This window comes from Pteropus medius, unplaced genomic scaffold (genome assembly GCF_902729225.1).
Source record: "Pteropus medius unplaced genomic scaffold, Ma_sr-lr_union100, whole genome shotgun sequence".
Taxonomy (NCBI): domain Eukaryota; kingdom Metazoa; phylum Chordata; class Mammalia; order Chiroptera; family Pteropodidae; genus Pteropus; species Pteropus medius.
In genome coordinates, this window is record NW_024340696.1 from 19,753,799 (window position 1) to 19,781,136 (window position 27,338).

Below are 27,338 nucleotides of genomic sequence, written 5' to 3' on the forward strand. Positions count from 1 at the left end.
ATACTGTCTCAGCCACTATAATTCTTTGACATAGGTACTATAATTATCTCTATTTTGTAGATGAGGAAACTGAGATTCAGGAAGGTTAAAATAGCTTCTTTAAGTTCTTGGGCTAATAGGTGGCAGAGTTAGGAATCAGGCCTTGTCTGTAGTATTACAAAAGCGGTGCTCTCTGCTGTCTCCAAGTCACTATACTGCCTAATGTTGCTGCAGGCCTAACCAGATAATACTTTGAGGTCTTTTCTAGCTATACTTTTTACATTCTTTGAATTTTCTCTTATGAACTGAACTTCACAAAGTTTATCACATAGCCTTATCTGGTGACTTCGATTCATTGCCATTTAAATGTTTAGTACTGACCTTTGGGGAGATACAGTTGGAGCTGGTTCTAAACAATAGGAAGCATTTTTTTTAAAAAAATACATTAACTCTGCACTTCCATCTCTGTTTCAATTTCACAACTTTTGATTCTCATACATGTAAGAATGGATTTACCTTTAAACGATGGTAAAAGTACTCTTTGAAATTGTTTTTGGAAGGCTTTTCTGCTGATTTTCTCCTCTGGGTCTGCTTGGCTTCTCACCTGTGCTGTCACTCCTTGGTTGTTGGTGTTTTCTAACAAATCCATGATTGTTCCAGCAAATGTGGATAAGCTGTAAAACATGAGTAGCTGAACTGTACTGTGCATATATGTCTGCAAAACTGTGAGCTCTTTAGATCGTATTCCTCCGGACACTGTCGAAAGAAGGATTCTAAATCCCTGAGGACTTTCTTTTATGTCGTATGCAACCTCTACCTCTGAATGTTGTCTTTCAACCAGTGGAAGGTAAAAGGAATTAATATGTCGAGGTGCCACTCTAAGAATAGACCAAGTGTCAGCACTGGGTCAGGACCTCTGAAGAAGTCCATCCAAGAAAATGAGGCTACAGTAGCTGTAACTTAGAAACCACAGCAGAGTGTGACCAGGTTTTGTGGTGAAGATAAAATGAGAAATATAGTTTTTTTAAGACATTGGAAAATAATAACAAGAGAAAAACAGACTGAAATCTGAGAATTCCTATCAGAATTGGGAACCATTCTTTATAGGCTAAATTGATGGTTATAACACTGTGGCATCAGGGAGCTTGACCTTCACATACTAATATAGAAAAGAATCATACTCTGTGGTCTTGGTTGGTGGGCCCAGGAGAGCCCTTTCTTATGATCAAGTGTCTTGCTTTTATTTCTGTTTTTGTTTTTTTAAATGATAATTTTAGCTTCCTAGGGAAGTTTTCTTGATGACTGTTTTGGTTACAAGTACACAAATTACCTTCGTCAGTGGAAGTTTATTTTAAGGATATGTGAGAATAAAAGACAGCATTTATTCAGGAATTATTTTTGAGCCCCTACTATGTGCCTCTGTGTACTAGGCAATAGGAATATAGTCATGAACAAAGCAAACAAAGAAATTACCCTGATAGACCTAAAGGTTTAGTGAGGGAGATGGTCAATAAGCAAGTAAACTGATGATGACAATAGCTAATAGTTAATAAATACTTGCTATATGCTAGGCACTGTTCTAAGCATATGACATGTATTATCTCATTTAAGTTCACAGTACTGTGAGGTGGGGTAGTAGTATTATTTTCATTTTACACATTAGGAAATTCAGGCACACAAAAGTAACATTCCCAAGGTTACACAGCTCATAACTATAATGAGATAAATAACAAGGAAATAACTAAGGTAATATGATATCTAGGATGGCCAGGGAGACCTCCTGGAACAGAAGGCATTTGAAGGCTTATCCGATGGAATGATTGGTTCATCCCGTCAGAGATCTACTGAGTTATCTCAGCTTAGGTACTCACCTTCTCTTTGTCCACCTTTATTTCCTGTGCTTTCTGTATCCAAAAATTTGATTTTACTTGCTGCTACTCAGGATGGAATACCCTTTATAGGTGGTGGTCACAGAAAGCCACCTTACAGGCAATTGGTTTCCCTCATATACTGCTCATATATAAGTAAAAGTAATAAAATAGTCAGAAAAATTATTTGTTTCAAATATATAATATAAATATGGAGTAGAACTCTTTCAGTTTTTAGAAAAGTCTATTCTAATACATATTAATCATTAGAATTTGGTTGGGAAGTTGTATCCCTTTTTTAATATATTCTTGTAAAAGGTACCAGCATCAAACTTCTTTTTTATGTTTTGATTAGAATAAATCCATGAAACGTGAACTTTATTAATTCACTCTTGGAGAAAAAGGGAGCTTCCAATAGTGTACATTCTTAAATCACTTGAAATGTAACTCTAATGGAAACAGTCCATAATTATAAAATATGTATTATTCTTTTTTCGAACAGGTGCTATAAGCCCTATGAAAACATGACCTACTTCTCTCTTAAGTAATCTACAACAATCAGGGCGTAAACTTTCATTTCTAAATTTGGCAAATTTTTTAAGGATTATCTACCATCTAGCATTTAAGTAATGTTGTTTTGGGTTCTTCTTGTGCCTATAGTAACTGAGGAGTGGAGATTTGGAGCAACAAGAAACACGTCAGAATAAATCAGGGCTTCACTGATTTCCAGGCTCATAGCTTTGAGTGAGAGATGGACTTGAGACTTTTCTGGGCCATTTCTGCTTCATGTTTCTCTACTTATTGTTGTCAAATTGAGCCAAAATGTGGTATGCTGAAGCAATGGTGACTAATCCTATTATAGGCTTCTTCAAAAGGGGTTCTGCTTCTCCCTGTCCCCCCACCCCATCTTTTTTCCATAGTTCCGTTCTTAGCTGGAGTTGACACATTGTAACAGAAAATTACCCATTTCTCATTGTCAGCATCTGGATTCTCATAGACTCAGATAATTGCCAGGAATAGATTTAGCCTTGAGCTAAATTAGCAATCCTATCCCCACTGTTAGTGGCCCAGGCACTTCTATTAAGCCATCATTTGTGAAATCTATAAAGCATTTTGGTTCTTTTCTTTATTACCAGTGGTACGACAGCAAAAGGACTCCAAGGAAACCTAGTGGTGAGTTTAGTCACCCAAATCTATTTTGAAACTTAAAAATCCAGGTTCATTGAGGATATAAGAAGCTGCTTATTTGCTTAGAATCCATCTCTCTTCTTCAGGTCCCTTCATGTTTTGATTACAGGAAACCATCCAGCAGCACTTGACCTGGTAACTGAGGAAGCCATTTCACAGCCCACTGGTCCCCTGACTCATTTAGAAGTCAGAGTCAAAGGTTATAGAAGTAGTAATTGGGCCCAGATTCTCCCTGTCAAGAAAGACTTTACTTCTCCACCCCCTTCTTTCTACAAGTGAAGAGAAATTTAGCTGTTGTGAAACTGTTCAATAAGGAAATGTAGGAACTCCATCCTTGGCTGAAGTATTCTCAAGACCCAGTGATATTATTTCTGTTTTCATGGGCGCTGCTTTTACAGCTAGCTAATATAAAATGTAGGTCTAATTCTCCACACTAAAATATTTTCCCTTAGAGAAATTACTTGATTTATTTTAATCTATAAATAATATAAAGAATCTTTACTTGGTCCAATCCAAGTCCTGCTGTTCCTTCTCATACCACCACTCTGACAATTCCCTGAGTACTCCTCTGGCAATCAAGTAGACATATACAAACCCGAATTAACATATTAGTGCTATTAGTAGTGTAAAAAGCTCATCAGAAGTTAAGAAACTTCATCAACAGTAGAACAATGTAAATTCATCAGTGCTTTTAATTTCTTCCATGATTTGCTCAGAACGCTAGATCTGTGGCGCTGGCGGCACAGGCCTGGCACAAGAGCAGGAAAGAATGACACAATCTGGCACCTTTAACCAGAAGGTTTTAATGAACTGGGCTGGGGGTGGAGGGAATAGAGGGGAAGAAGGAGGGACAGTTAGGATTTTGGCAGCCACACAAAGGTTCTTCTTCCCTGAGAAAGTGAAATGAAAGTCAAATGAAGCTTCTCTCTGTTATTATGATTTGCTAAGATGTTTGTCTGTCTCTCAGCTTCCAGCCCCATGGCAGGTGCATCTTTACAGTCAATGACTTCCCCACAAAACAAATTGTTTCTCAGGATCCCTCAAGAGGGTCATGTTCAACTAATTTCCTGTCTAAGGCCATAACTGTGATTCCTTTCTTCAACTATCAGATGCAGTTCTGACCAGCACAGTGGAAATTATCTTATCAGAAAATGTCATGAGCATGTAAATTTATTTTAGGACATGTCGATCCAGGATTGCTGAGTTCTAGGGCTGTAACAGTGGGAGATACTGTTTCCAGGGCGGCCATACAAGCAGTCTTGAATTCATCCCTCTGTCATTAAATAACATTAACAACAAAGGTCTTTGCTAATGTTCTTATATTTTCCAAGTCAAGATCATTGCTAGGGATGATAATACGCATCTCATAGCGCTGCACAAATTAAATGAAATGACGTGCAAAATGTCTCGCTAGATATAATTCGTTTTCATTATGCTTTATTTCCTTTCAGCTCCAACTTTCTGGGATTTTTGCTTACCTACTTCATGGATCTCTTAGAAAGTGATTGTTTTCCTCTCCTTGAGGACTGTTTAGTCTCATTTTCTGTAATATCTTTTGCTTACCTGGCATTTTTAATACTTTTTTTTAGATTAAAAGCATTTGATGATTTCCTGCATGACTATTAGCTATTTAGTGTTAGCCACTTTACTCATTATTCAGTGCATTCAGAAAGTAGCCTAAGAAAGCTTTTCTGTCTTTTTTTTCCCCACCTATAAGCCATTTCCTCACTTCCTGTCTGAACCCTCTTTCTTCTGGTCGCCAACATTAAAAAAAATTCAAGGTGTAATGGGAGACCTGAGCCAGTTAAGTCTAGCTAACTTGTATTGTTCATACTCTTAGCTCTATTGGTACAGTGATGTGCTCAGGGTAATGAAAAGCAGACATTCTCTGCTGAGGTCATTGCTTCTCACACTGGCAGCCTGCTCCAGGAAGCTGTTTATCTGTGCTTGCCGAGCCAAGCTCCAGCCTCCAAATAGTTGGAATGTATTGAGAAACCACAGAGCCCAAAGAGAGAATGTTACACAGGCAGTTCCATGCAGAGAGAGTATATTTACACCACACAAGCTGTAGTTTACATGTGTGGGGATAATTGTTCATCTGCACACTCTCATACTTCACCTTCTATGCAATATATATGCCCTCTCAAGGGGGTTTAACCAAGAGAACTATATGACTATGTCCAAATTATAGAAAATTTTATGGAAAAACCACCTTTTTAATGTTGCATTTTTCTGAGCCAAATTTAATGTTTAGAATCCTAAACAATACAGGCCTGATCTCTAAAGCATCCCCAAACCCTGTTTCTTACATGGTTTTTCCAACTAAATATTTTTCTTCATCCCTTTACCACAAAATCAATTATCGTTACAGAGCTTCAGATGTGGCCTATATCAGTAAGAATATAAGATACAGTCACTTGTTTATAAGGGGATATAATCTGGTTTAGGAGATAATGCTTATTGATTAACAAACAATTAGAGAACAATTTAAGACCTTATATAATGGCATTAACTTGTGCTCTGAGAGTAAGGAGAAATATGGGTACTAGAGTAGTTAAATAAAGCATCAGTGGTCAAGAGTGGTTTGTCTTGACCTGTGTATGTGTGCCAACTTGACCAGGCAAATGTGTGCCCAGATAGCTGGTAAAACATTTCTGGGTGTGTCTGTGAGGGTGTTTTCAGAAGAGATTGTCATTCGAATTGGCGGATTAAGTAAAGAAGATTGCCCTCACCAGTGTGGATGGGCAGCATCAGGCTGTTGAGGGCCTGACTAGAATGAAAAGGTGGAGGACGAGTGAATTTGCTCTTTTTGCTTGACCTGGGACAGTCATTTTCTCCTGCCCTGAAACATCATCACTCCTGGTTCTTGGGCCTTGAATCTTAGACTAGAATTTATGCCATTAGCCACCCTCACTCCCATTCTTGGGCTTTTGGACTAGGACCAAGACTTAAACCATTGGCTCCTTTGGCTCTTAGGGCTTCAGATTTGGATTGAATTATGCCACAACTTTCTTGGTTCTCCAAATTGAAGATCATGAGATTTCTTGGTCTCTATAATCACATGAGCCAATTCCATGGTCACATAAGTTAAATCATATATATATATATATATATATATATATATATATATATATATATATATATATGAGCAATGTTGTATATAATGGCACTAACTCCAGCTCCAGAATATTTGGTATATATATATATATATATATATATATATATATATATATATATATATATATATTGGTTGTGTTTTTCTGGAAAATGCTGACTAATGCAACCTGGAAGGGTGAGTAGGATAATCAAAAAAGAAAAGTATTTTTATGTGACATGAAAACACTAACATAGTGGTTAAGAACACAGACTTTGGAGTCAGATCTGTGTTTGAGGACCTGATACTTATTTGTATATGATCTGGGGCAAGTCGCTTAGCCTCATCTATAAAATAGAGAGAGTTATATATAAAATATAAATATATTTTTTATAGTTTATATTTTTTATATTTTATACATATAAAATATAAAATTCTATGTTCCATGATTGTTAGAAGGATTAAATGAGATAGTGAATGTCAAGTACTTAGCATTCTACCTAAGATATACTCAGTGTTGAATGCATGATAGCTGCTGCTACTGTTGTTTATTTGCTCAACAAATATTCACCGAGTTGCCTATGTGTTAATGTTCTAGACAACAGAGGATACAGCAGTAAACAAAACAGACTAGATATCCTATCCTTCACTGAGCTTCCATTCTGAAACTATATTTCATTTTTTTTCCTCTCGTAATAATTTTAGACTTACAGAAAAGTTGCAAAAATAATAGACAGTTTACATATCCCTTTCACCCTGTTTTCACTGATGTTATCATCTATAACCCTAATAGAAATACGAAAATCAGAAACTTGTTAGTTGAAAACTATTAACTATAAACCTTATTTGAATATCCACCTTTAATTTTGAAGGTCAGTTTTTTCTTGTATAAATTCTAGATTGGCTGTTATTTTCTTCTAGCACTTTGAATACACCATGCCATTATCTTCTAGTTTTCACTGTTTCTGGTGAGAAGTCAGCCATCAGTCTTGTTCTTACATCTTTGAAAATAATCTGTCCTTTATCTCTAGCTATTTTTGGATATTTCTTCTTGGTCTTTGGTTTTTGGTAGTTTTACTATAATGCCTACTTTGCTATTCTTTATATTTAAACTGTTTGGAGTACTTAGTGCTTCTTGAACCTGAAAATTGATACCTTTTATCAGTTTTGGAAAGTTTTCAATTTTTAGCTTTTCAGTTTTACTTCTGTTCTGCTATTTTTACTCCTGGGATTCCAATTACATAAACTTTAGAACTTTTCATGATATCCTCTCTGTCTCTTATCACATTTTTTGCATTTTTCATCATTTTGTCTTTTATGCTTCATTCTGGATTTTTTTTATTTAACATTTTAAAAATTAAGTTTATTGGGGATTTTTGGAAATTTTAAACCTATTTTCCAGTTCAGTAATTCTCTTTTCATTTATGTCTAATTTGCTATTAAACCCATCTACTGAATTCCTAATTCCAATATTGTTTTGTTTTTGTTTTGTACCTTACTATGGTACTTTTAATCAGTCTGTTGTAAATATAGAAGAAGGAAAAGAAGAAATTGCACTCTGAGGAAACTATCAGAAAGTTTGAAGAAACCTTAGAATCTCTTTACTAGTGTTTCTTATTATTTCTCTTAGTCTTGCCCCCCACAGTGCTTCATTCTTTATTCTTTTTTATTCCCAGCAGCAAAGATTTTAATTAGCTTTATTTTCTATATAGGTTATTCCCATATTATATTGTGAAAACCTTAATTCAGTTTAAATGTGCTTTGTTTATTTTTTAGAGACTTTATTTTTTTAAAGTAGTTTTAGGTTCACAGCAAAATTGAGAGGAAGGTAAAGATTTCCCAGATTCCCCTTGACCCCGCAAACATGCACAGCCTCCTTCATTACCAACATCCCCTACCAGAGTGGTACATTTGTGACAACTGATGAACCTTCACTGACACATCATTATCACCTAAAGTCCATAGTTTACCTTAGGGTTCACTCTTGATGAACATTCTGTGGGTTTGGACAAATGTATAATGACATATACTCATCATTATAGTATCGTACAGAGTACTTTCACTGATCTAAAAATTCTCTATGCTCTGCCTGTTTATCCTCCCCCCAACCTCAGGCGACCACTTATGTTTTACTGTCTTCATAGTTTTGCGTTTTCCAGGATGTCGTATAGTTGGAATCATACAATATGTATAGCCTTTTCCAGTTATTATATTTTTAGTTCAAGAATTGCCATTCAGTTCTTTTTTAATCGTTTCTTTATTAGCTCTTATCTTTCATTTGCTTGAACATAGTAAAGTATAATTATTAAAAAGTCCACGATTAATTGTCTGAATTCCCTGTGGGTCAGTGTCTATTATCTATTCTCTCTCTTGGTTTTTTACTCCATTGTCTTATAGAATACTTCCGCCCTTTAGTTGTCTGTTTACAGTGTATTTGAAAAATTATAAAGATAATGTGAGGCTTAGAGTAATGTTATCTTTCTTCAGAGAGGATTTACATTTGCTTCTGGCAGATGGCCTGTGCAGTAGTGATCCTGGATTACCTCAATTCAATTAAGAGTCGAAATCATTTGAAGCTAGGCTTAAGTATCAGGGAGGGCTGATATGTTTCTAGTTGTAGCTTTACAGAGTGCCAATCAGAACCTTCAAGATTTAACAGAGTCCCTGACTTTAGCCTGGGTGGGTCCTGAACTCCAGTTTTTTGACCACCAAGTCTCAGGAATCATTTGAAAATTCAGAAATTTAACTTTAATTCAAAACTATTACTTGCTCATTTTATCAGCAGCTGCCTCTTTCATGACTGGCAGAGGCCCTTGGAACTACTAGTGGGTGTAATAATACCTTATTTTTGAAGTGGAGATGAATATTAATGATATTATGAGATATCTGGAATCACTTTAATATGATAAAATATCAGAGGTTACTATTACTGAAAAATAATCACAGGTACTGCTAATTCTATGTTTACATTCATAATTGAAGGACATACTAAATTCCAGTTCGAAGTTAATAAAACTAGAGATTTAATTTTTACATCCACAAATTTGTAGATCCTTAGAATTTAACACGTGGACCCTTGTATTCAGAATTCTTGCCCATGGAGAAAAGAGGCCCCACATGCTGGGCTCACCTCTGTGGGTTTTTCCTCCTCTTATAACTTGGCCTTGTCATTCTTCATTTGCCTTGGTAGCTCACTGATAACTTCAAACAGATGCTTTTAATAATTCATTTAGTTTTTCTCAGCCAAGAGAGTTGGTCTAGGTTACCTAGGCTATTTTTATTGTAAGAGGAAGTATTTTGGAACTTTCATTCTAGTGGATTATATCAGCAGAAGTAGAAAATATACACTTATAGTACAAAATATACACTTTAAGAGGTCTTAAAGGAGTCTAACTTGACTTGTAGAAGACTAGTACATGTTGAAAAGGAACAAACAGGAAATATATAATTAGGATACGGCCAGTTTGTGGAAGGCTCAATTCTGTTGAGATAAGAAGGGCAAAAACAGTACCCTTATAAAGGCTAAGAAAAAAATTCACTACCTCGTCTTCTTTAAATTTTTTAAAATTTAATAACTATCCGTTAAGCACCTACTATATGCCAATCACTATGCCAGACATGGTCCTCAAGGAGTTCACTGTCATTCTTATGAGAGACAGAAATAATGGCAGTTTACATACCAGAAAACACGTTCTGCAATGTTTGTAGACCTACTATATGCTAGACACCATGCTAGTGGAGGGTATAAGATGAATAAGCCAACTGAACTTGAGAAACCTATGTACTCAGGGAGGAAATCAGATGTATGCATAACAACATAATTATTAAGATGCAATTAAATACGTGCCAAGTAGAATTTCAGGCAACATGTTTTGGGATAAGTGAAAGAAGAGATTTATTCTGACCTATAAATTTTGAGGAAAGCTTCATAAATAGAGGTAGTACTTCAAGTGGTCCTTAGAAGATGAATAATAGAGAATGGAAATTCAGCAGGGAAGGCATCTCTAGCCAAGAGAACAGCATGAGCAAGGGCACAGAAGCTTGGTGTATTTAAAGAATGACAGGGTCTGTGATCAGTGCTTTAGTCTGTTTAAGCTGCTATAACAAACTCTTAAAGATTAGGTGGCTTATACACAACAGAAATTTTTCACGATTCTGTAGGCTAGAAGTTTAAGATAAGGCTCTGGAGGATTCTGTGTCAGTTAAGATCTGCTTCCTGGTTCATAGATGAGTGTCTTTTCACTATATACTCACATAGTAAAAGAGGTAAGGGCTCTCCTACTGGGCCTTCTTTAGAAAGGCACCAATCCCATTCAGGAGGGCTCTGCACTCATGACCTAATCATCTTCCAAAGGCCCCACCTACAGCTACTCCTACATTGGAGATTAGGTCTCAACATGTGGATTTTGAGGAAGACACAAATATTCATTCTACAACAGTGAGGTAATAGAGCTCAGGAAGATATGTAAGTGAGGGCTCAGAAAGATAGTTTGGTCATACAAGTTTTCTACCCTGTGTTATTGGGTAGAAAACCTGAGATCATTCAATTTAGGAAACATTTCTTACATATCCCTTATATGCCTGCATTAATGACAGGTGCTGGGGAAACAACAATTAATAAGGCATGGTCCCTACCTTGAGATACTCATAGTCAAATTAGCCAGTAATTAAATTACTTGTGATTTGAACTAACTAGAGGTTTTGCTTTTGTTTTTGTTTTTTTTTAACTAGAGGTTTAAAGTGCTAAGAATAAAATGTCCAGAGGAAGGATATCTTAATTAAGTTTGAGGAGTCAGGGAAGGTGGCCACTTCTTGATTTTTTTCAATATCAAGCATTATGTATTGACTTCGCACTAAGAGGTAAATCTAATTCCCTTTAACACATTTTACCACACATATTACTCTTACTTAGCCCCCGATTTCCTAATATATTTAAATCAAGATTTTGGTTATATCAATATTCATTGTGTATATTTTATAACTATATAAACACTGTTGACATTGAACTACATTGCACAACCTTCTCACCCTGGGACTGCCTTTTTTATTTTCCTTTTTGGCTAATTTCCTATAAACTTATCACCAATTTATCTTCAAACTCTACACAATTGAATAAATTTCCCTTTAGTACTGTGCTATTTATTTTCCTTTTGTCCCTGCAGATCTACTCTCCACATTTCTCTACTCTGGAGGGCTGATCTGTATGGACTCTAATCCATAGATTCTCTTGCCCTGTGGCTTCCTTTTGGGTGAAAGCCGGTTTGGAGGTATTGGCAGGAGATTGAAGGGCAAGAGGAAAGAGAGTTAGACTGGGGTATATATTCTCTTGTTTCTGTCACTCCCAGTTTGCTGTGAGTGGGGTTGGTTCTGTTCCTCTACTGAAGGTGACAGCTATGTTGAATGGTCCCTACTCTTTGTAGATTAAAGAAACTACTTCCTCCACTTGTCTCTTCAGGTGTAGGGGTAAAAACAGATGCTGGCTCTTGCTAGCCCTAAGGAAATCCATTTTCCCTTAACCTTGTTCACCCCTCTGGAAGTATTCTCTTTTTAAAACTTTCTTCAACTACCCTTTTAAAATGAATTATCCATTAATTGCCAGGACTCTGACTGAAGCAAGTACATTCATTTTTGTATGTATTCATTCTCTCTCAGTTTTGTCTTCTTAAAGAAGTCTCTCCCAGAATCTTCTGATCTGCTTTATATTATTTTATCCCCGTGCCTGCTATATAGCAGTTATCTAGTGATCCGATCTCCAGACTTTCACCATTAACCTTAGGATTCCCTGTCTTCTTTCTTCCTTGTTTTTGGTGTAGTGGTTTTAAAACAGGATACTGTATTCTTTGACATACTCCCACCTTTAAAGCAGGGTCTATATCCCCTCCCATTAAGTGTAAATATGATAGAAATAAAACTGTGTGACTTTCAAGGCTAGGTCACAAAAGGCCATCTTGGTCTCTGGGAACTCACTTTTCAGACATTCCCTTAGGACAACCTACCCCCTCTTACTAACCAGATGCCATGCTGTAAGAAGCTCAGCCACAAGCCTGATTTCAGGCCATCCCAGTCTAGCTGCCTGACGTGTGAGTGAAGAAGCTCCAGATGATTCCACCCTCAACCATTTGAGTTAACCCCAGCCATTCGAGTCTTCTAGTTCAGGTTCTACATATTATGAAGTAGAGGCAAGCCATCTTGGCTTCACTCTGTATAATTCCTGACCTACTGAATCCATGAGCATAATAAAATTGTTATTTTTTTATGCCACTAAGTTTGGTGTAGTTTGTTATGCATCATTAGATGACTGGAACAAAATTTGTTACTGTGAGTAAGGTGCTGCAGTAACAAAACTTAAAACAAGTGTCACTGGTTTAAGACCAGGCAGCAGGCAGAAACCAGGACCTTGAGGAGACTATTAGTGAAAGTCTGAAGGGCTTCAAGGAGTCTATCAATGAAGGCCTAAAAGAGAATGAGGAAAATGTTATGGGAAACTGGAGGTAAGAACACCCTTATTATGCAATGACAAAAAGTTTGGCAATACTGTCACATTTAGTAATGTGAAAAATAGGGACTGTACCTAGGGAGCATGATGATCTAGCTGTGGAGATTTCTAGACTGCCTATCTTTTTCTAGCTGCCTACAGTGAAATGTAAGAGAGATGAACTAGAAATGAACTATTTTGTTTTCAAGTAGAATTAGAAGAAATGTAGATAACTCAGGACAGTTTTCCCAACCAGCAAAAAGTACTCGAAGTAAGAAAGTGTCTCAGGACAAAGATCAAATCCAGAGTGCCATCAGGGAAATGTGGTCTTAGGGTAAAGATGGGCCCTTTGTTAAGACCGCAGAAAGAGTTCAAGGTGGAGCCTCATAGATTCTTTCAGGCAGATAAAAGGCCTAAGAATCTTAAGGGTGTGGTCAGACAGCAGCCTCAGAGGGAGCTCAAATAGGGAAGGGCCTGTCTCAAATTGATTTGCGGGTATAGCTTTTGTCTAATGAAGTAAACATCAGTAAAGTTAACAGAAAAACCATCGCTTTTCAAGAGAATCGTACTGGTGGAAGCACCACCAGTTTGGACTAAAGAAGACAGAGATAATACAAAATAAAAGTGGCCTTTGGACCCCCCCAGACTTCTATGGGCAGGAAGCAAGCTGAGAAGGCTACTTAGCGGCAAACTGAGGCCATGTTTTATGGAAATAAAAGTGTGATTCAGAAGATGGAACCAAAAACTCAGAAACAGAGGCAAAAACCATGGAAAATTATAACCAGGGAGAGGTACTGGGCCCAAGTCAAGGAAATAAGTCATGTGCATGGATGGATTTCAGAATTGCAGTGGACCAATGATTGCTATATTGCTGCATGTTCTTGCTCTTTTTGAATGGAAGTCTTTTGTGGTTATCCTACCCTGTATCACCATTGTATATACTGGGTGTGTGGGAGCATATAACTCATCTCTTTAGTTTACAGATATTCAAAAAGAAGAACCATATTTGAGGAACTGTACCCAAGAAATTGCATTTGAACTTCATCTGTACCTGGACTTGATTTATATGACAAGATCCTGGAGTTCGAGTTGATGCTTAAATGGTATTAGACTTTGGGGGTCCAGAGGAGCAGGGTATATTTTATTTTGCATTTGGGAGGAATGTAAATTGTTGTGGCAGGAGGCCAACTGTGGCAGGTTATATTTTCCAAAGATAGCTGTACCAATATCTCCTGTCCTAATGTTCTTCTACAAAGTGATCTTGCCATGCCCCCAATAAAAGTTGGAGTCTGATTTTTTACAGTGATGTGCCTTGATGTGCATCTATATTAATTTATTGTGCTAGGCTTTTAAGAATCCTTTCAATCTGGGGACTCATGTCTTTCAGTTCTGAGGAATTTTCTTTAATTTTTTTTTCCTCCCTCCATTTTCACTGTTCTTTCAGACATCTTGTCCACTTACATATACACCCATAGATATGTAGTTTTATATAAATGGTATCATACTGCACATGCTCTTCTGTTTAATGAATTCTATTTTTCAGATTACATAGGCTATAACTATTTTAAGATTTATCAAATATGACATTTAATGTTTATCAATTAATATGGCATTTAAACATACCCAATTATTATACTTATATACATGTATAAAATTTTTAGGCTGGTTCTCACATCTATACACCAAAACAAACCTTTTTAGACTATATGTCCCAATTTGGACTTCTGAAAATGTGGTCACCATATGCTAAGGCATGAACTGAGGAATGAGCATGGTGTTTGGTGCTCTCCATTGCTCTTCGTTTCTCATCCCTCCCCGCATGATGACACCATCTGAAATGAACAGAGTCTGCATATTGGAGAGTCATTTAGAATTGCAATATTTTATGGAAACAATTATCTCTAATAACTTTCTGTAAAAATAATATGTTTATCTTGGAGTCTTAAGCCTAGTGGTGATGAAATTTTTTTTCTTGGGAATCCAGAACTCTTTAATCAGCAAAACCCTGTAATTTGCTCCAAATCTATTTTGAGTCCTGTTGACCACTTAGTAGAATAAGCAAGTGTTAAGAGATCCATTGTGTGTTTTCTTTTTTTTTCTAGTTGTGAATTCCATCAAGCTAGCCCATTAATTGCAATGGATAAGCACTAGAGAGCTGTTCATTTGGAAATTAGCAAAGGATGATGGATGAAAGAAAACTATCTTTCTGGTATTTTTGCTTAGAAATCTGGGGATTCAGAATTTAGTCATAAACAAGTAGATTAATGTGTTTGAATACCTTGAAGCACTCTTAATTCATTCCTTGTTTTGTAACATACAAGATCTCACAGATAGCTAAAATAGTAGTTGGGAAATTCTATTGTGAATTTAACGTCTTCCAAAAACACTAATGGGCAGAACGTTTGGCGACAGATAAGCAGACATGGGTTAACTAGTAAATGCATGGCTTAGCTAATAGAGGAAGAAGTCTTATGTCCTGTGGTTACCGTGCTATCTGAGGAAGGGTGTAGAATAGACAAGAGGCAAATTCTTTAGGGTCCACTGTCTATTTTGCAGAGCTTTTTTTTTTTTTTTTTAAATTTAATCTCATAGATAATAAGAACATTTAGTGGCACTAGATGGTATTCATCTGGAGTTTAGGATGTTGTTCAAAACAAGGCAAAAAGGATTACTTTTTGCCAGCTGCATCATTCCTGGCAAGAGCTTGCTACTTTGCTGCTTGTTTTGTTGTTGTTAACCCATTAGAGAAACTAACCTCTTTATTAGTTCCAGCCAAATCTTTGTCATCATTGGCCCTAAAAACTTCACACCTGGCCATTCTGAAAGCCTCTATCCTCAGTGATTGATGCTCATCCCCACAGGCTCCCCAAAGCCCTCCTCCTTTTTTTCCTGAAGCACCTTCAAGCATTTCTGCATGGCTACCCACTGTCTTCTATTATATCTCCTCCTCCTGCCTTACTGAATACTGGATTTCCCAGCTCACAACTCTTAAGAAGGAGCTTTATTTCAGAGTAGAAAGGGGCCCCCATATGTGGCCTATTATATCCATATCAACTTGCTTACCCTTTTCAAACAGCTATTGTCTTTTAATAGGGTCCTGCCTGGCAGGGGGAGTCCTTAATTCCTGCCATATAAGAATGGGCAGCTTGAGTTACAGCGAACTGCAGTTTGGTGCTCTGATCAAAAGGCCTCTGTTGTTTTTAGTGTTTTTTTTCCCCTCCCTCTCTCTCTCTTTCTATATCCTGGGCTAATAATTCAGCACAGCGAGGTCATTACAGGCTTTGAATTGAGAGCTGAGAGTGTTAAATTACTGACCTAGAATAAAAGAGATCTGGGGGGCTCTCAAGAAAGATAAAGGGATTCCGGATAGTAAAGTGCAAGCCCAGCAACCTCACTTCTTAACAATATTATTTTTTTTAATCCTCTCTGTCTCCAAAAGTCTTTTCTGGGACAAGGAAAGATCTCCTGCCAGAGAGATTAGGTTAGGAACTCTACATATTGTGAGCGCTGTGGCCCAGGTGCTAGCAGTTCATGGGTGCCTGTGTAGCTAGCTGTCTTATTTGTCTCCCCGCTTGTCCATATTTCACTCTCTTCCACATTACTCCCTCAAACATATATTTGGTCCTTTATCACATAAATCAAATATACTTGTGGTATTTCAGCTGAAAAAGTTATATCCCATGTGAGGATTTCAGACATGTGAAAAACATACTACTTGGCCCCCAAAATATCTTAAAAATATGACAGTGTCTCATTAAAAGCTGCTTCCGTTCTATTTATACTTTGTAAATGATATTAGTCTGGTCTACCCTATTTTAACAAGAAAAAGATTGCCCTATTGTGAATGAATTTGACACCTCTACTGTATTGGGGTTTCTGCAGAAAGTATTTCCATTTCTTCATACCTTGCCAAAACTGTTAACCTCTCACGTATCCTTTTTTATAATTTTCTCTTAAAGCCAGGCACTCACTATTCTTATCCTCTGGAAAATATTGACTCCCAAAGTCTACAATTTTTAGAAAAATCCCTGAAATCATCTTTCACAGATTTTCTGCACAGCGAAATAATAATAATAGCTAATAGTCCCTGAATGTGCTAGGCATCATACAGCATGCATTATTATCATACTTACTGTCTGGCAACATTATGTAGTAGGCATTCCTGTTACAACCATTTTACAGATAAAAGATAATTGAGGCACAAAGTGGTAAAGTACCTGGCCCAAAGTCACACAACTAGGAAGCGGTTAGATTTGCCCCAGACTAGTACTTCTCAGACTTTAATGTGCATGTGAATCACTTGGGGATCTTGTTAAAATGCACAATCAGATTTAGTAGGTCTGGGATGGGGCCCGACAGGCTTCTAAGTGATACCAGTGCTGCTGTCCTTGGTCCACACCTTTAGTAGCAAGGCTGTAGTTATTCTTACTGTAGGACCACTCTAAAAAATTGTTTTCGTCGTAACTTCCAATTTCTCATTCCATCAGGCAATTCTATAAATATACATACTGGGCATTTGGCATCAATATCTTACTTTTTAAAATTTGTATTGTAAAATATACATAACATAAAATTTACCATTTTAACCATTTTTAAGTATATAGTTCTGTAGCACTAAGTACATTCACATTGTTCTGCAGCCATCACCACCATCCATCTCCAGAACCTCTTCATCTTCCCAAACTGAAACTTCATACCCACTAAACACTAACTCCTCATTCCACCCACCCCGGACCCTGATAACCATCATTCTACTATCTCTCTATGAATTTGGCTACTCTAGGTACTTCATACAAGTGGAATCATACTATATTTGTCTTTTTGTGACTGGCTTATTTTATTTAGCATAATGTCTTCAAGATCCATCCACGTTGTAGCATGTATCAGAATTTCCTTCCTTTTTGAGGCTTAATAATATTTCATTGTGTGCATATATCACATTTCATTTACCCATTCATCTGTTAATGACACTTGGATTGCTTCCCCATTTTGGCTATTATGAATAATGCTTCCATGAACATGGGTATACAACTATCGAAGTCCCTACTTTCATTTTTTTTTTTTTACTGTAAACTCAGAAGTTTTACTGGATTTACTGGATCACATGGTAATTCTACCAATTTTACTTTCTAAGATACAAATTTATGTTCAAGTTATTGTTTATGTTCCTTTTTTTTTTTTACATTTCTTTCTTAAAGTAATGGTAAGAACATTTCTTTCTTAAAGTAATGGTAGGAAAAGTGAGTTTTCAGTACAGGTTTTCAGTACAGCTATAGAGCTGCTTTGTGATTTTCAGTGAATCACAAAAGAATATTAAGAAATGTCCTTTGGTCCTTAGGAGATTGGTAGTTGGTTGAATGACACCATGTCGAGAATTAAAGAGTGCTCATGTTCTAAAATAAATCAATATTAAGAAGATTTATGTCACAGAGAATGTTCTGTATGAATGAATTCGAGACTTCACCTGACAAACAGGTGTTCAGGGAATAGGGAAGCCCCTTGTAAATTTTTATGTTCTTTCTTTAAGACTTCCTGGAGCGACTATACCAGGATCTTCAGAAACTTTATGGCACCTCTTTCTCTGAGGTCTTTAACCAAATAACACATTAGAGTCTCATCTGTTCACACAAGTTTGGTGCAAGATGCTGCCTACTATCTGGAGTTTTTTCCTCTTAAATCTTTATTTTTATTTTTCAATTACAGTTGACATTCAATATTATATTAGTTTAAGGGGTACAGCCTAGTGATTAGACTTTTATATAATTTATGAAGTGATCCCCCTTATCCTCTTATATCTTTAAACTTTTAAAGATATATTTTAAAGATATACTTTTGAACTTTTTTGTTGGAAATAAGAAAAATCAAAGTAACATTAAAATCTGATACGTTAATAAGAAAATTTAAAGAGATTTTTACAAAGCTATCAGGATTTTTTTCATCAGAGACTACTGAATCATTAAGACTACTTTAATTATGTATGCCTAGAGCTCTTTTATTTTAGGAGTTCCTAACTAATGCAAAATATTGAGAGGAATGAACTTGAACTTGGAAAGATAAAACAACACAAAATATCTTTCAACTAAAGTCAGGAAAATGAGTGCTTTAAAAGTATACCAGCAGCTTTTAAAGCTTTTGCTTGGCTACTGAAAGAACCTGCATTTATTTTCTAAAAAGTGAGACTAGCTTTGGAGATAAAACAAAAACTAGCAAAAAGAAAGTGACTTTGAAAATAATGATAGCAATGTAACACAAGACATGATAAGACAACAGCCACGAAGAAGAGCATGGAATCAGCAGCCAAAAGTCTGATGTGTATGGCTCTGAAAGAGTAAATCTTGCATCCCAACCACTCTTTAATTTTATCATCATCTTGAATTATAATCAAATCCAAGAAGACTTGGCCTATGACTAAACCATTTATATGGAGCATTTTTTTTTTTTCAACCTAATTCATAACATCTTGAACAAGAACAAAGGATGGTGTTTTGAGAATTACTCACTGGACTTTGAAACAAGAGAGTTGATAAATGTAATACCTCCAGCTCTTGAATGGGGTGGTATGGAGGAAGGGGTTTGTAACATTTAAGGGACCCATAAAAATAGTGTTGTGTTTTCAATGAAATCCGCAGGTGATACTAATGGGAACATTTTGGGGCTTCTAGTGAGAACAAAGAATGACATAAAAGGATCTAAAAGCTATAGCTGTAGGCAGAAAATAGAATAGAATTTACCTTAAAATGTTGTCTGGTGCTGTACAAAGATATGCAACGGCTGGGGAAAACCTGGAAGGAAATTTGTATTGAGTTCAAAAAGCTAATAAAGAAAACTGATGAGAAATTAGATGAGAATATGATATGTGATCTGGCAGTAAAACAGACAAAAGCTATTTTTGCTCTCGAGGGGTAGAGAGGAGTCATATTGTGGGGAAGGGATAGTAGGGTCTGTCATCTGACTAAGGGGAAGCCTGATCTGTAATAATTCAACTTCAGTAGAAGAAAATAGTACAGACGAGGTGAGACAGTGGACAAAAGTGACATGGAGGTTGAAAGAGCTGCATAGAAAGAAATAACAGCTGACAGGTTGGAGACCACATAAGAATGTGAGAGGTAATGTGTAGCAGGAGATGAGATATAACAGAAATACAACATTCTAAAGAGAAACATTCTTTGCCTAGAAACTTTTCCTGCAAGACTAGTGATGTTTCCCCAGAGAAATCATGAAAACACAATTACTGTGGATTTCAAGTGAAATTAGGCAAGCTCCTGGAAGTACTGTTATCAACAGCTCTGTTTAGAGTCCTTGTAGGAATGAGACAAACTAGAGATTTATGTTAAGTGTTGTTTTAAAAAAAATTTTATTATACAAATTTAACATAACAATATTGCAGAATATTTGGAAGATAGGAAGAAATCAATTATAAGCCAACAACTCTAATACAATTAGTAAATATAATTGTCTTAGATTTTTAATCATTTTCCTTATGCATACCTACTTAAATACAGTTAAAATTATAATGAACACACAATTTTGTTTTCTGTTTTTTTGGTAATGTATAAAAAGCATTTTCTAAGTCGCTACATTGTCTTTTTATAATTTAAATTTCTAATATACTATAAAGGATATGCATGTAGTAACCTTCTCCCAGTGTTCTGTGCATCGATTTCCCATCCTGAGGTACATGTATTTATTTGCTTGTTTCTATTTGCACAGAGTCAACAGCCTTATAAAAGTGATATTTCTTCACACTTAAAACTTCAAGGGGTAAGCAGATGTTAATGAATCATCTTACTTCAGCTCTGATCCTTAGTGGGTAAGGCGCTATATACAATTGGGAGTTTATCATAGCATGCCAGGCCTTCAGCAATATGTTTTGAAGTTTGAAGTCTTCAAAAGGGAGTTTGAAACATTTTTAACTCTGGCAGCAGGCCTAACTGAATTATAAACAAAGTCCCAGTGGAGAGCAGTTTACTTTTGGGAAGCAATGTGTGAGAACTAAGTCCTTTGGGGAAAATTTGCTTGGAGATCCTCCTACCTAGAAACAGTCTCCTTTTCTCGTAGCATCAGCCCAGGATGGGACAAGTACTTTAAGAAGATTCTTTCTGGGGTTTGGTGACAGAAGAGCACTTAGTGAAATAACCAAGGAAAGAAAACTCAGCATTGCTTATACTTAACCATTGCAGAAGCTTTCCACAGCTCTCAGGGCCTGTAAAGCTGTCTCGTGAGTTTTTCTCTTCAAAATGCAGTAAAATACGATCTCACTGATGTCATCTTCTGAAAACTAGCTGTGCTACTGAGAATTACTCAGTCAGACAGAAAAAAGTCTTGGTATAAAACGCCAGTGCTTAAGGCATTAGAGTGAACTGATAAGCTTCTGATGTAGTAGTTTTACTATTGAAGAAATTATGAATCCCATTCACCACAGTGGCAATTTAGTTCTCACGAACTGGTCCACCTATCCCCAGACAGTGACTAAAGATTGATTAGTCCCTGTTGGATTTCTTCCTAAATTTGGGATTTTTTTTTTTTTTTAGAAGCCAATGATCTTGAATATTCGACTTCTAATTTAACTAATGCTGGGCATGAGAAAATGAAGAGAATTTGAGCACCCACCTGCAGTGTGGCAGTTTTCTATTTTCTATACTGCTTACACTTTTTTCTTCCTGGCCAGTAGAGAACTGCAATTGATTCACCTGATACATATCTATGGGCAAACCCTTATTCAAAATGTACCATGTGTTAAAGCCACACTTTGTCAAATTTCTCCTCGGATCCAGAATCATATTGTTCACTTACTTTTTCCTGTAACAGGTGTGTTGTATGTTTGAATAATAGATAACAACAGCCCAGTAGAGAGAAGTTCTTAGAAATTCAGCATTAAACTTTTGTGCAGAAACTTCTTAAAACACCATAAGCAAGAAATTGGTGTGAGGCAACTTCTGTTCAAGTGTGCTGTGTAAACTACTTTGGGATTCTATAACGTAGACCAAGCTGACATGCTCTACTGATTTCTCTCATCAAGTTAGCATTGTCAAATCCTGTAGTAAATAGACAATGGAAAGAAAAGAAATGTTTAAGGGCCTTAGGCTTCACCTGAATTTCACAAGGAAGGAAAGAATAAATCCAGGGATCAGTAGTTCAGGGGACCAAATCATGGTCCACAGAAATATATATCTTTAGGGTTTGGTGACTTTTTGCAAAATGAAACTTCAGTCTGCTAATTTTGCCAATCCGTTAGTAGGAAATATGCCACAAAAGTTTTATTTCCTTACCCCCTACACAGAATATGTTTTTTCCTTCAGCTTATAGAAGCAACAAAAGGTTCCTTTGAAGCATGATTCTTTCTAAAATTTGCGTATTTGATCTTATTTACTTTTCAGAGGATGATCCTGGTGTGGCTAGTTTGTGCTACATAATTGGATGTGATCTGTTCTCATATTTTACTTTGGTAGATGTGTTTAGGATTCCTTGCAAATAAAGTTCATCTCAAAATAGCAGAAGACAACTCCAAACCTGATAGAGGAAGTCTGCTCTAATGAGCTGGCCTGGTTTTAGAAAGAAATAAGGGTGATAAGAGACTGAACTACTGCAGTAAAATCTAATTGAGTAGGTTAAGGCTGATAGGCCATAGGTTGGAGAGCAAATTTGTACTTAGACCATTTCATTTTAATATATATACATACATACACATATATATATATAATTCATAAAGAAATTTTAATTTTGATGTCTCTGGTTCTCTTGTGGCCAGAGGATCCAGAGATTTCCTGAACTTCCTATTCATGACAGCTAAAAAAGTAATCAGATCCTTATAAATTGGAAAAAAGAACATCTTTATTATGCTCCCTTTTGCATAAGAAAGATAGGGAAATAAAAATATGTACATGTATTTGCTCATGTGGGAAAAACAATGCATACAAGAAGAATAAAGTAGAGACCAATGAGACTCATTACCTATAGGACATTGTTGGAAATGGAGCAAAAAGGTAAAAGTAGGGGGTCCAAGGGAAGATGACACTTATTTTTGGAACTGTGTTAATATTTCACACAGGCAAGATATCTATGTCCATATATGTAATCAACAAGGATGAGGGGCCCTAAAATTGAATACAGACAAAACAAACTACTTTTCAAATGAACAACATAAACATACTGAAGGGAACCGGGGAAATTAAGTAAATTTTGAACACAGAATTGAGACTGTATGCCCTCCCTCAGGCTAAAAAACAAAAAAAAAGCTCCGAACAAGTGTTGAACTATAATTAGTAGTCTGTTTTTCACAGAGGTATGAGTTAGCAATTGCTGTACATTTTGGGACTGAGCAAAATAAAAATATATTATGGATAATGGGAGCCAGATTTCTCACTGTGAGAAGAGGAAGTTTCAGATACAAAAAAAGAAGAGAAGAATAGAATATGCCCTGTAGTAATGAATTGGAATCGAATCAGTGTGAACTAATGAGGTTTTACTAGATAGATAGATAGATAGATAGATAGATAGATAGATAAATAGATAGATAGATGGAAATGAATATAGGTGTATATGTGTATGTGTGTGTGTATGCAAACGTGTAGAGTGTGTGTACACAGACCTTCATCTGTTTCTTAATTCTGAGAAAGCCTAGAAGCAAAGACACATTAGGAGCAGTAAGCACATCCAGCTTCTACCTAGATCTTGTTTCTAAACACTGTTTTCTATTAAAAGCAACTCACACTTCTTAGAGAAATGACTGGTTTCATGATAGAGTAGGGAACATGTTATTCTATCAAAAATTAAGGAAGTAACCAAAGAATTGTGTGGACATGTCAAAAAGACATAGAAGTCAGCTTAAAGAGGCTTCCATAGCCAAGCCTGGGATAATTTGAGCATCAAAATAAATGACAATTGTCTACGGCCATGCTACCTTGAACAAGCCCAATCCTGTCTGATCTCAGAAGCTAAGCAGGGTCAGGCCTGGTTGGTACTTGGATGGGAGACCACTTAGGAAGACCAGGTGCTGTAGGTGTAAAAAATTTTAAAAATAAGAGATTGTAAGCTGACAAGGTCCTTGCAATCTGTGAGGTCAACCAAGGGTTGCCTTGCCTAAAAAAAAATTTTTAATTAAATAAATAAATAAACAAATAAGTAAATAAATAAATGACAATGAAAGATTATAACCTATTGAATAAAATAAGAATCCATGAGTCCAGAATGATGTAAGCAAATACTGAATGAATGAGAAAGGTAAGCTCTTCTTTACTGTAGAAAGTCAACTTATAAATGTAGTTGAAATGATGTAACTAGGGAGAAAATGCCATTTGGCAAACCCCATCATAATTGTTATTGCTTCTGGCAAGAATAATAGATCCTGAAACTAGGAAACGAAAGTTTAAAGAGTAACAATATATCTCCACAGCCTCAAAATATCTCCCCACAATATACTTATTAAGTATAACCTAATTGCTCACTCTATAGAACTTATAGTCTAGTAGGGAAAATAAGTCTAGTAACTTTAAAACAAGGCAGCAAATTGTGAACACCATTAGAAAGTCATAAATGAGGTCATGAGAATTGGGCAAGAAGGGTGGAAGCAGAAGAGGTCATGTAAAACATGGCATTTGAGATGGTCCTGAAAGATTAGATAGAATTTTAACAGATGGAGGTGGAAAAAAGATACTTCAGGTTAAGAAAGAAACAGTAAAGTTTTGAGAAATATTACGTTTTTTTTTTTTTCCTTATAGCCATCTTACCTAAAAAGAATTATCACTGATTATATTAATATTAAGATTATATAAAGAGTCAATTAACATTGACTTTTTAGGTGAGTGATTATGACTTCTATAATGACCATCTGCCGCCCTAATCAAACATTTCTAATTATTTTTAATTAAAAGTTATTTTATTGGCATGGATTATCTAAAGGCAGTACTCTAAATACAATTATAAATCTTTTTATGTTCAATATTAAATGCTTTTGCCCTATCAATTTGTTTTATAAAATTCCTATTTCATAAATTCTTGTGTAATTTTTACCTATCTGAGGCTCAGTCGGATTCTTTAATACATGAATTATTCCCTAGTTTCAAAAAAAAATAAAATAAAATAAGAGACTTTTAAAAAGCTAGACTAAGGATATAATTTCACTAGTATTAGTTTCTTTACAGACTAGACTGTGACCTAGACACCAACTTTTTCCTTTCTGAGGTATGAAGCACACTTTGGGACTAATTCTTTGCTGGATACCTTTATAAATTTAGGCTAGAATGTTATCATTTTAGACTTCGTTTGCTAGAAATGTGGCCTACTCCATTTACTTGTAACAGCTCATTTGCTTTCTTTTTCATTTTTCTTTGCTCAAGACAATAGCACTGCCACAAACTATATGGTTAGGTTAACGCTTTCATTGCTTTTTAAAAACCTCTTTTCTAACCCAGTTCTTTGCCAGGTATTGTCCTCATACTTTCTCATAGTGTCTTTGAAGTAGATTTCAACAGTACTTTTCCATGAGAGAAGAAGAGTGTGTAATATGCTTCTTCATACAGCATCATTAATAGAAAGAGGCTAATTTTATCCTAAGTGATAGCATACTCTGTGTTAAAAACTTGGTAAGGGAAAAGAAAAATGGAATAGATGGCTCCTGAAATTTTTTCCTGTTCAGTTGAGAGATTCAGATTTTTTCCCCTTTAAATGAAAAGTAGTATTTGGAATTACCACTGTCGTCCTCTTGCTTGCCATCTTTGGTTTAATGTCTGCTTCTCTGTAAAGATTAACACATTTTCCATTCATGATTTACTTGTCAGAGAATTTAGGAGTTTTCTGGAACCTGAAGTCTGCCTTTGGTAGTGTTGCTTATTGGATAATTGCCTATTTTTTGGTGGAATTTCCATTTTTAGATTACGCCAGGCTCTACAGCCTTTATTTCTTTGGTGAAAGAATCCAAAAGTGATGGAGTATATATTTTTTTCCCTTTCCCCAGCCCAGCTTAAACAATTATTCACTTGGGCCCTGGGGCTTTGCTCCATACTTTCATTCAGGGGCCACTTTCTACCCTTGTTCTTATTTGCCTTTAGTGTTCTATTTGGAACCTTTTTATATCCTTTGGCACATGGACTCTCCTCTGAGGTTATTGTCAGAGAAGTATTCAACACCACCCCCAAACTGGAACAGACAATCTAGTTCTGTCCCACAAGCCATGTTGTTCCTATAGCAGCTGATATAGGTCAGAGAGTACGAAAAGAATATCTTTAAGGAAACATAATTCCAAATAAGGTAGGGGGAGAAGTAGTCTCTGAAAAGATACGAGTGCCAGTGTCATCCAATTTAAGACTGAAAGATTTCTCTCCATATGAAATGCTCTAGTGACTGATGAAAGCTCCCTTGGTATATATATGTGAGAGGTGAGAAGCACTCAGGGGAATTAGACTCCGACAGTTTTCAGAGGGATGTGGTTATGTGAAGAGACTTTCTTATAGAAGGGTTTGGTCTAATCTATAGTTTAGAGTTTTGTTGGAGAAAAGATATTTCCCCACTTTTTGGCAGTGGTTCTATCTGGTCTTGATTTTTCATTCTGATTTCAGACTTCCATAACCAGCCATCTAATGATGATTTCTTGATTTTTTCTCTATGCAGTTTTAACAGTGTATGTCAGGGAACTCACGTTCTCTTTCGGGAATTCAGCTTCATCCAAGCCACCCCTCACAACAGGGCATCGTTCTTACGGGCCTTCTGGAGATGCTTCCGATCGGTGGGCAAAAATGGCGGTAAGTCTTCCCAAATTATTTTCTTCCTTCCAGACTTCTTTCTTTTGTTCCTATAAATAGTGTTGGAGTACATGCTATCCAAGGCTGTAGGCACAACTTACTTTTGAGGAGCTGTTTGTCTTGTGTCAGAGATACTACCTTCATTTCTACCACCATCACCACCATTAATGAGTGTGTTAAGAGCTATAAGCACTTTACATGTACTAATTCATTTACTCTTCACAACATCTCTCTGTGGTAGATACTGTAACTCCCATTTTATAACCAGTGAAACTGAGGATCAGAGGGGTTAAGCAACTTGGCAAGGTTAAACAGTAAATGCTGGGGCCAGATTCATACCCAGGCAGTCTGGCTCCAGAGCCTTTGCTCTTGGCAAATATTAAAATACCATGCAGTGAATTCAAGAATGATGTGAATGCAAAGGAGGAAACTCCTGAGTCGGGGGTGGGATGCGAATACACTTGTTAGAAAAGGGAAAGAGAGTGGATGAGAGAAGATTCTCCTGAGAACTGGCCTGATCTAAGTTGGGAGGAAGAGTAGGCATTATCCACATGGATAAAGGAGAGAAGGGCATTCTAGGTAGAGCCTGTGCTGTGGTGTAGAAACATAAAAGAACCAGGAATATTTAAGGAACTGAGAAGATCAGAATGGCTAGAGTTTTTGCAAAGGAGGTGAGGGGAGATGAGCCTGTAATGGAATAAAAGAGTCAGGTCCTGAAGTACCATTTTTGCCATAAAAAAGAAGTTGGATTTTATTCTGTAGGTACTATTTGAAGGATTTTAGACAGAAGAGTGGTGTGATGATATCTGCGTTCTAGAAAGAGCATTCAAAAGATAGTGTGGAAATGGCTTAGAGGGCACAACTAGGGGCAGGGAGCATAGTTAGGAGACTTGCAGTTGAGGTGAGATAACAAGAGCCAAAGCTAGGGCAGCATCCCTGGACATGGAAGGGATTTGGTGATTTAGTTTATCACATAAGGTGAGTGAAAATACAAGTGA

General features: G+C 36.4%; 1 protein-coding gene and 1 pseudogene across 3 annotated transcripts in view; both read left to right on the forward strand.

The window, feature by feature from the left end:
• CSTPP1 (centriolar satellite-associated tubulin polyglutamylase complex regulator 1) overlaps positions 1 to 27,338 on the forward strand; it is a 142,456-nt gene that overhangs the window by 30,359 nt on the left and 84,759 nt on the right. For 2 of the 3 annotated variants that reach the window (XM_039868972.1, XM_039868963.1), the window contains exon 3: positions 26,210 to 26,340. In XM_039868972.1, the coding sequence (XP_039724906.1) occupies positions 26,210 to 26,340 (131 nt within the window). Of the gene's footprint in view, positions 1 to 20,358; positions 20,415 to 26,209; positions 26,341 to 27,338 lie in introns of those variants that run through there. The other variant, XM_039868981.1, reaches the window with a different exon arrangement.
• LOC120609886 (uncharacterized) lies at positions 23,488 to 23,606 on the forward strand (annotated as a pseudogene).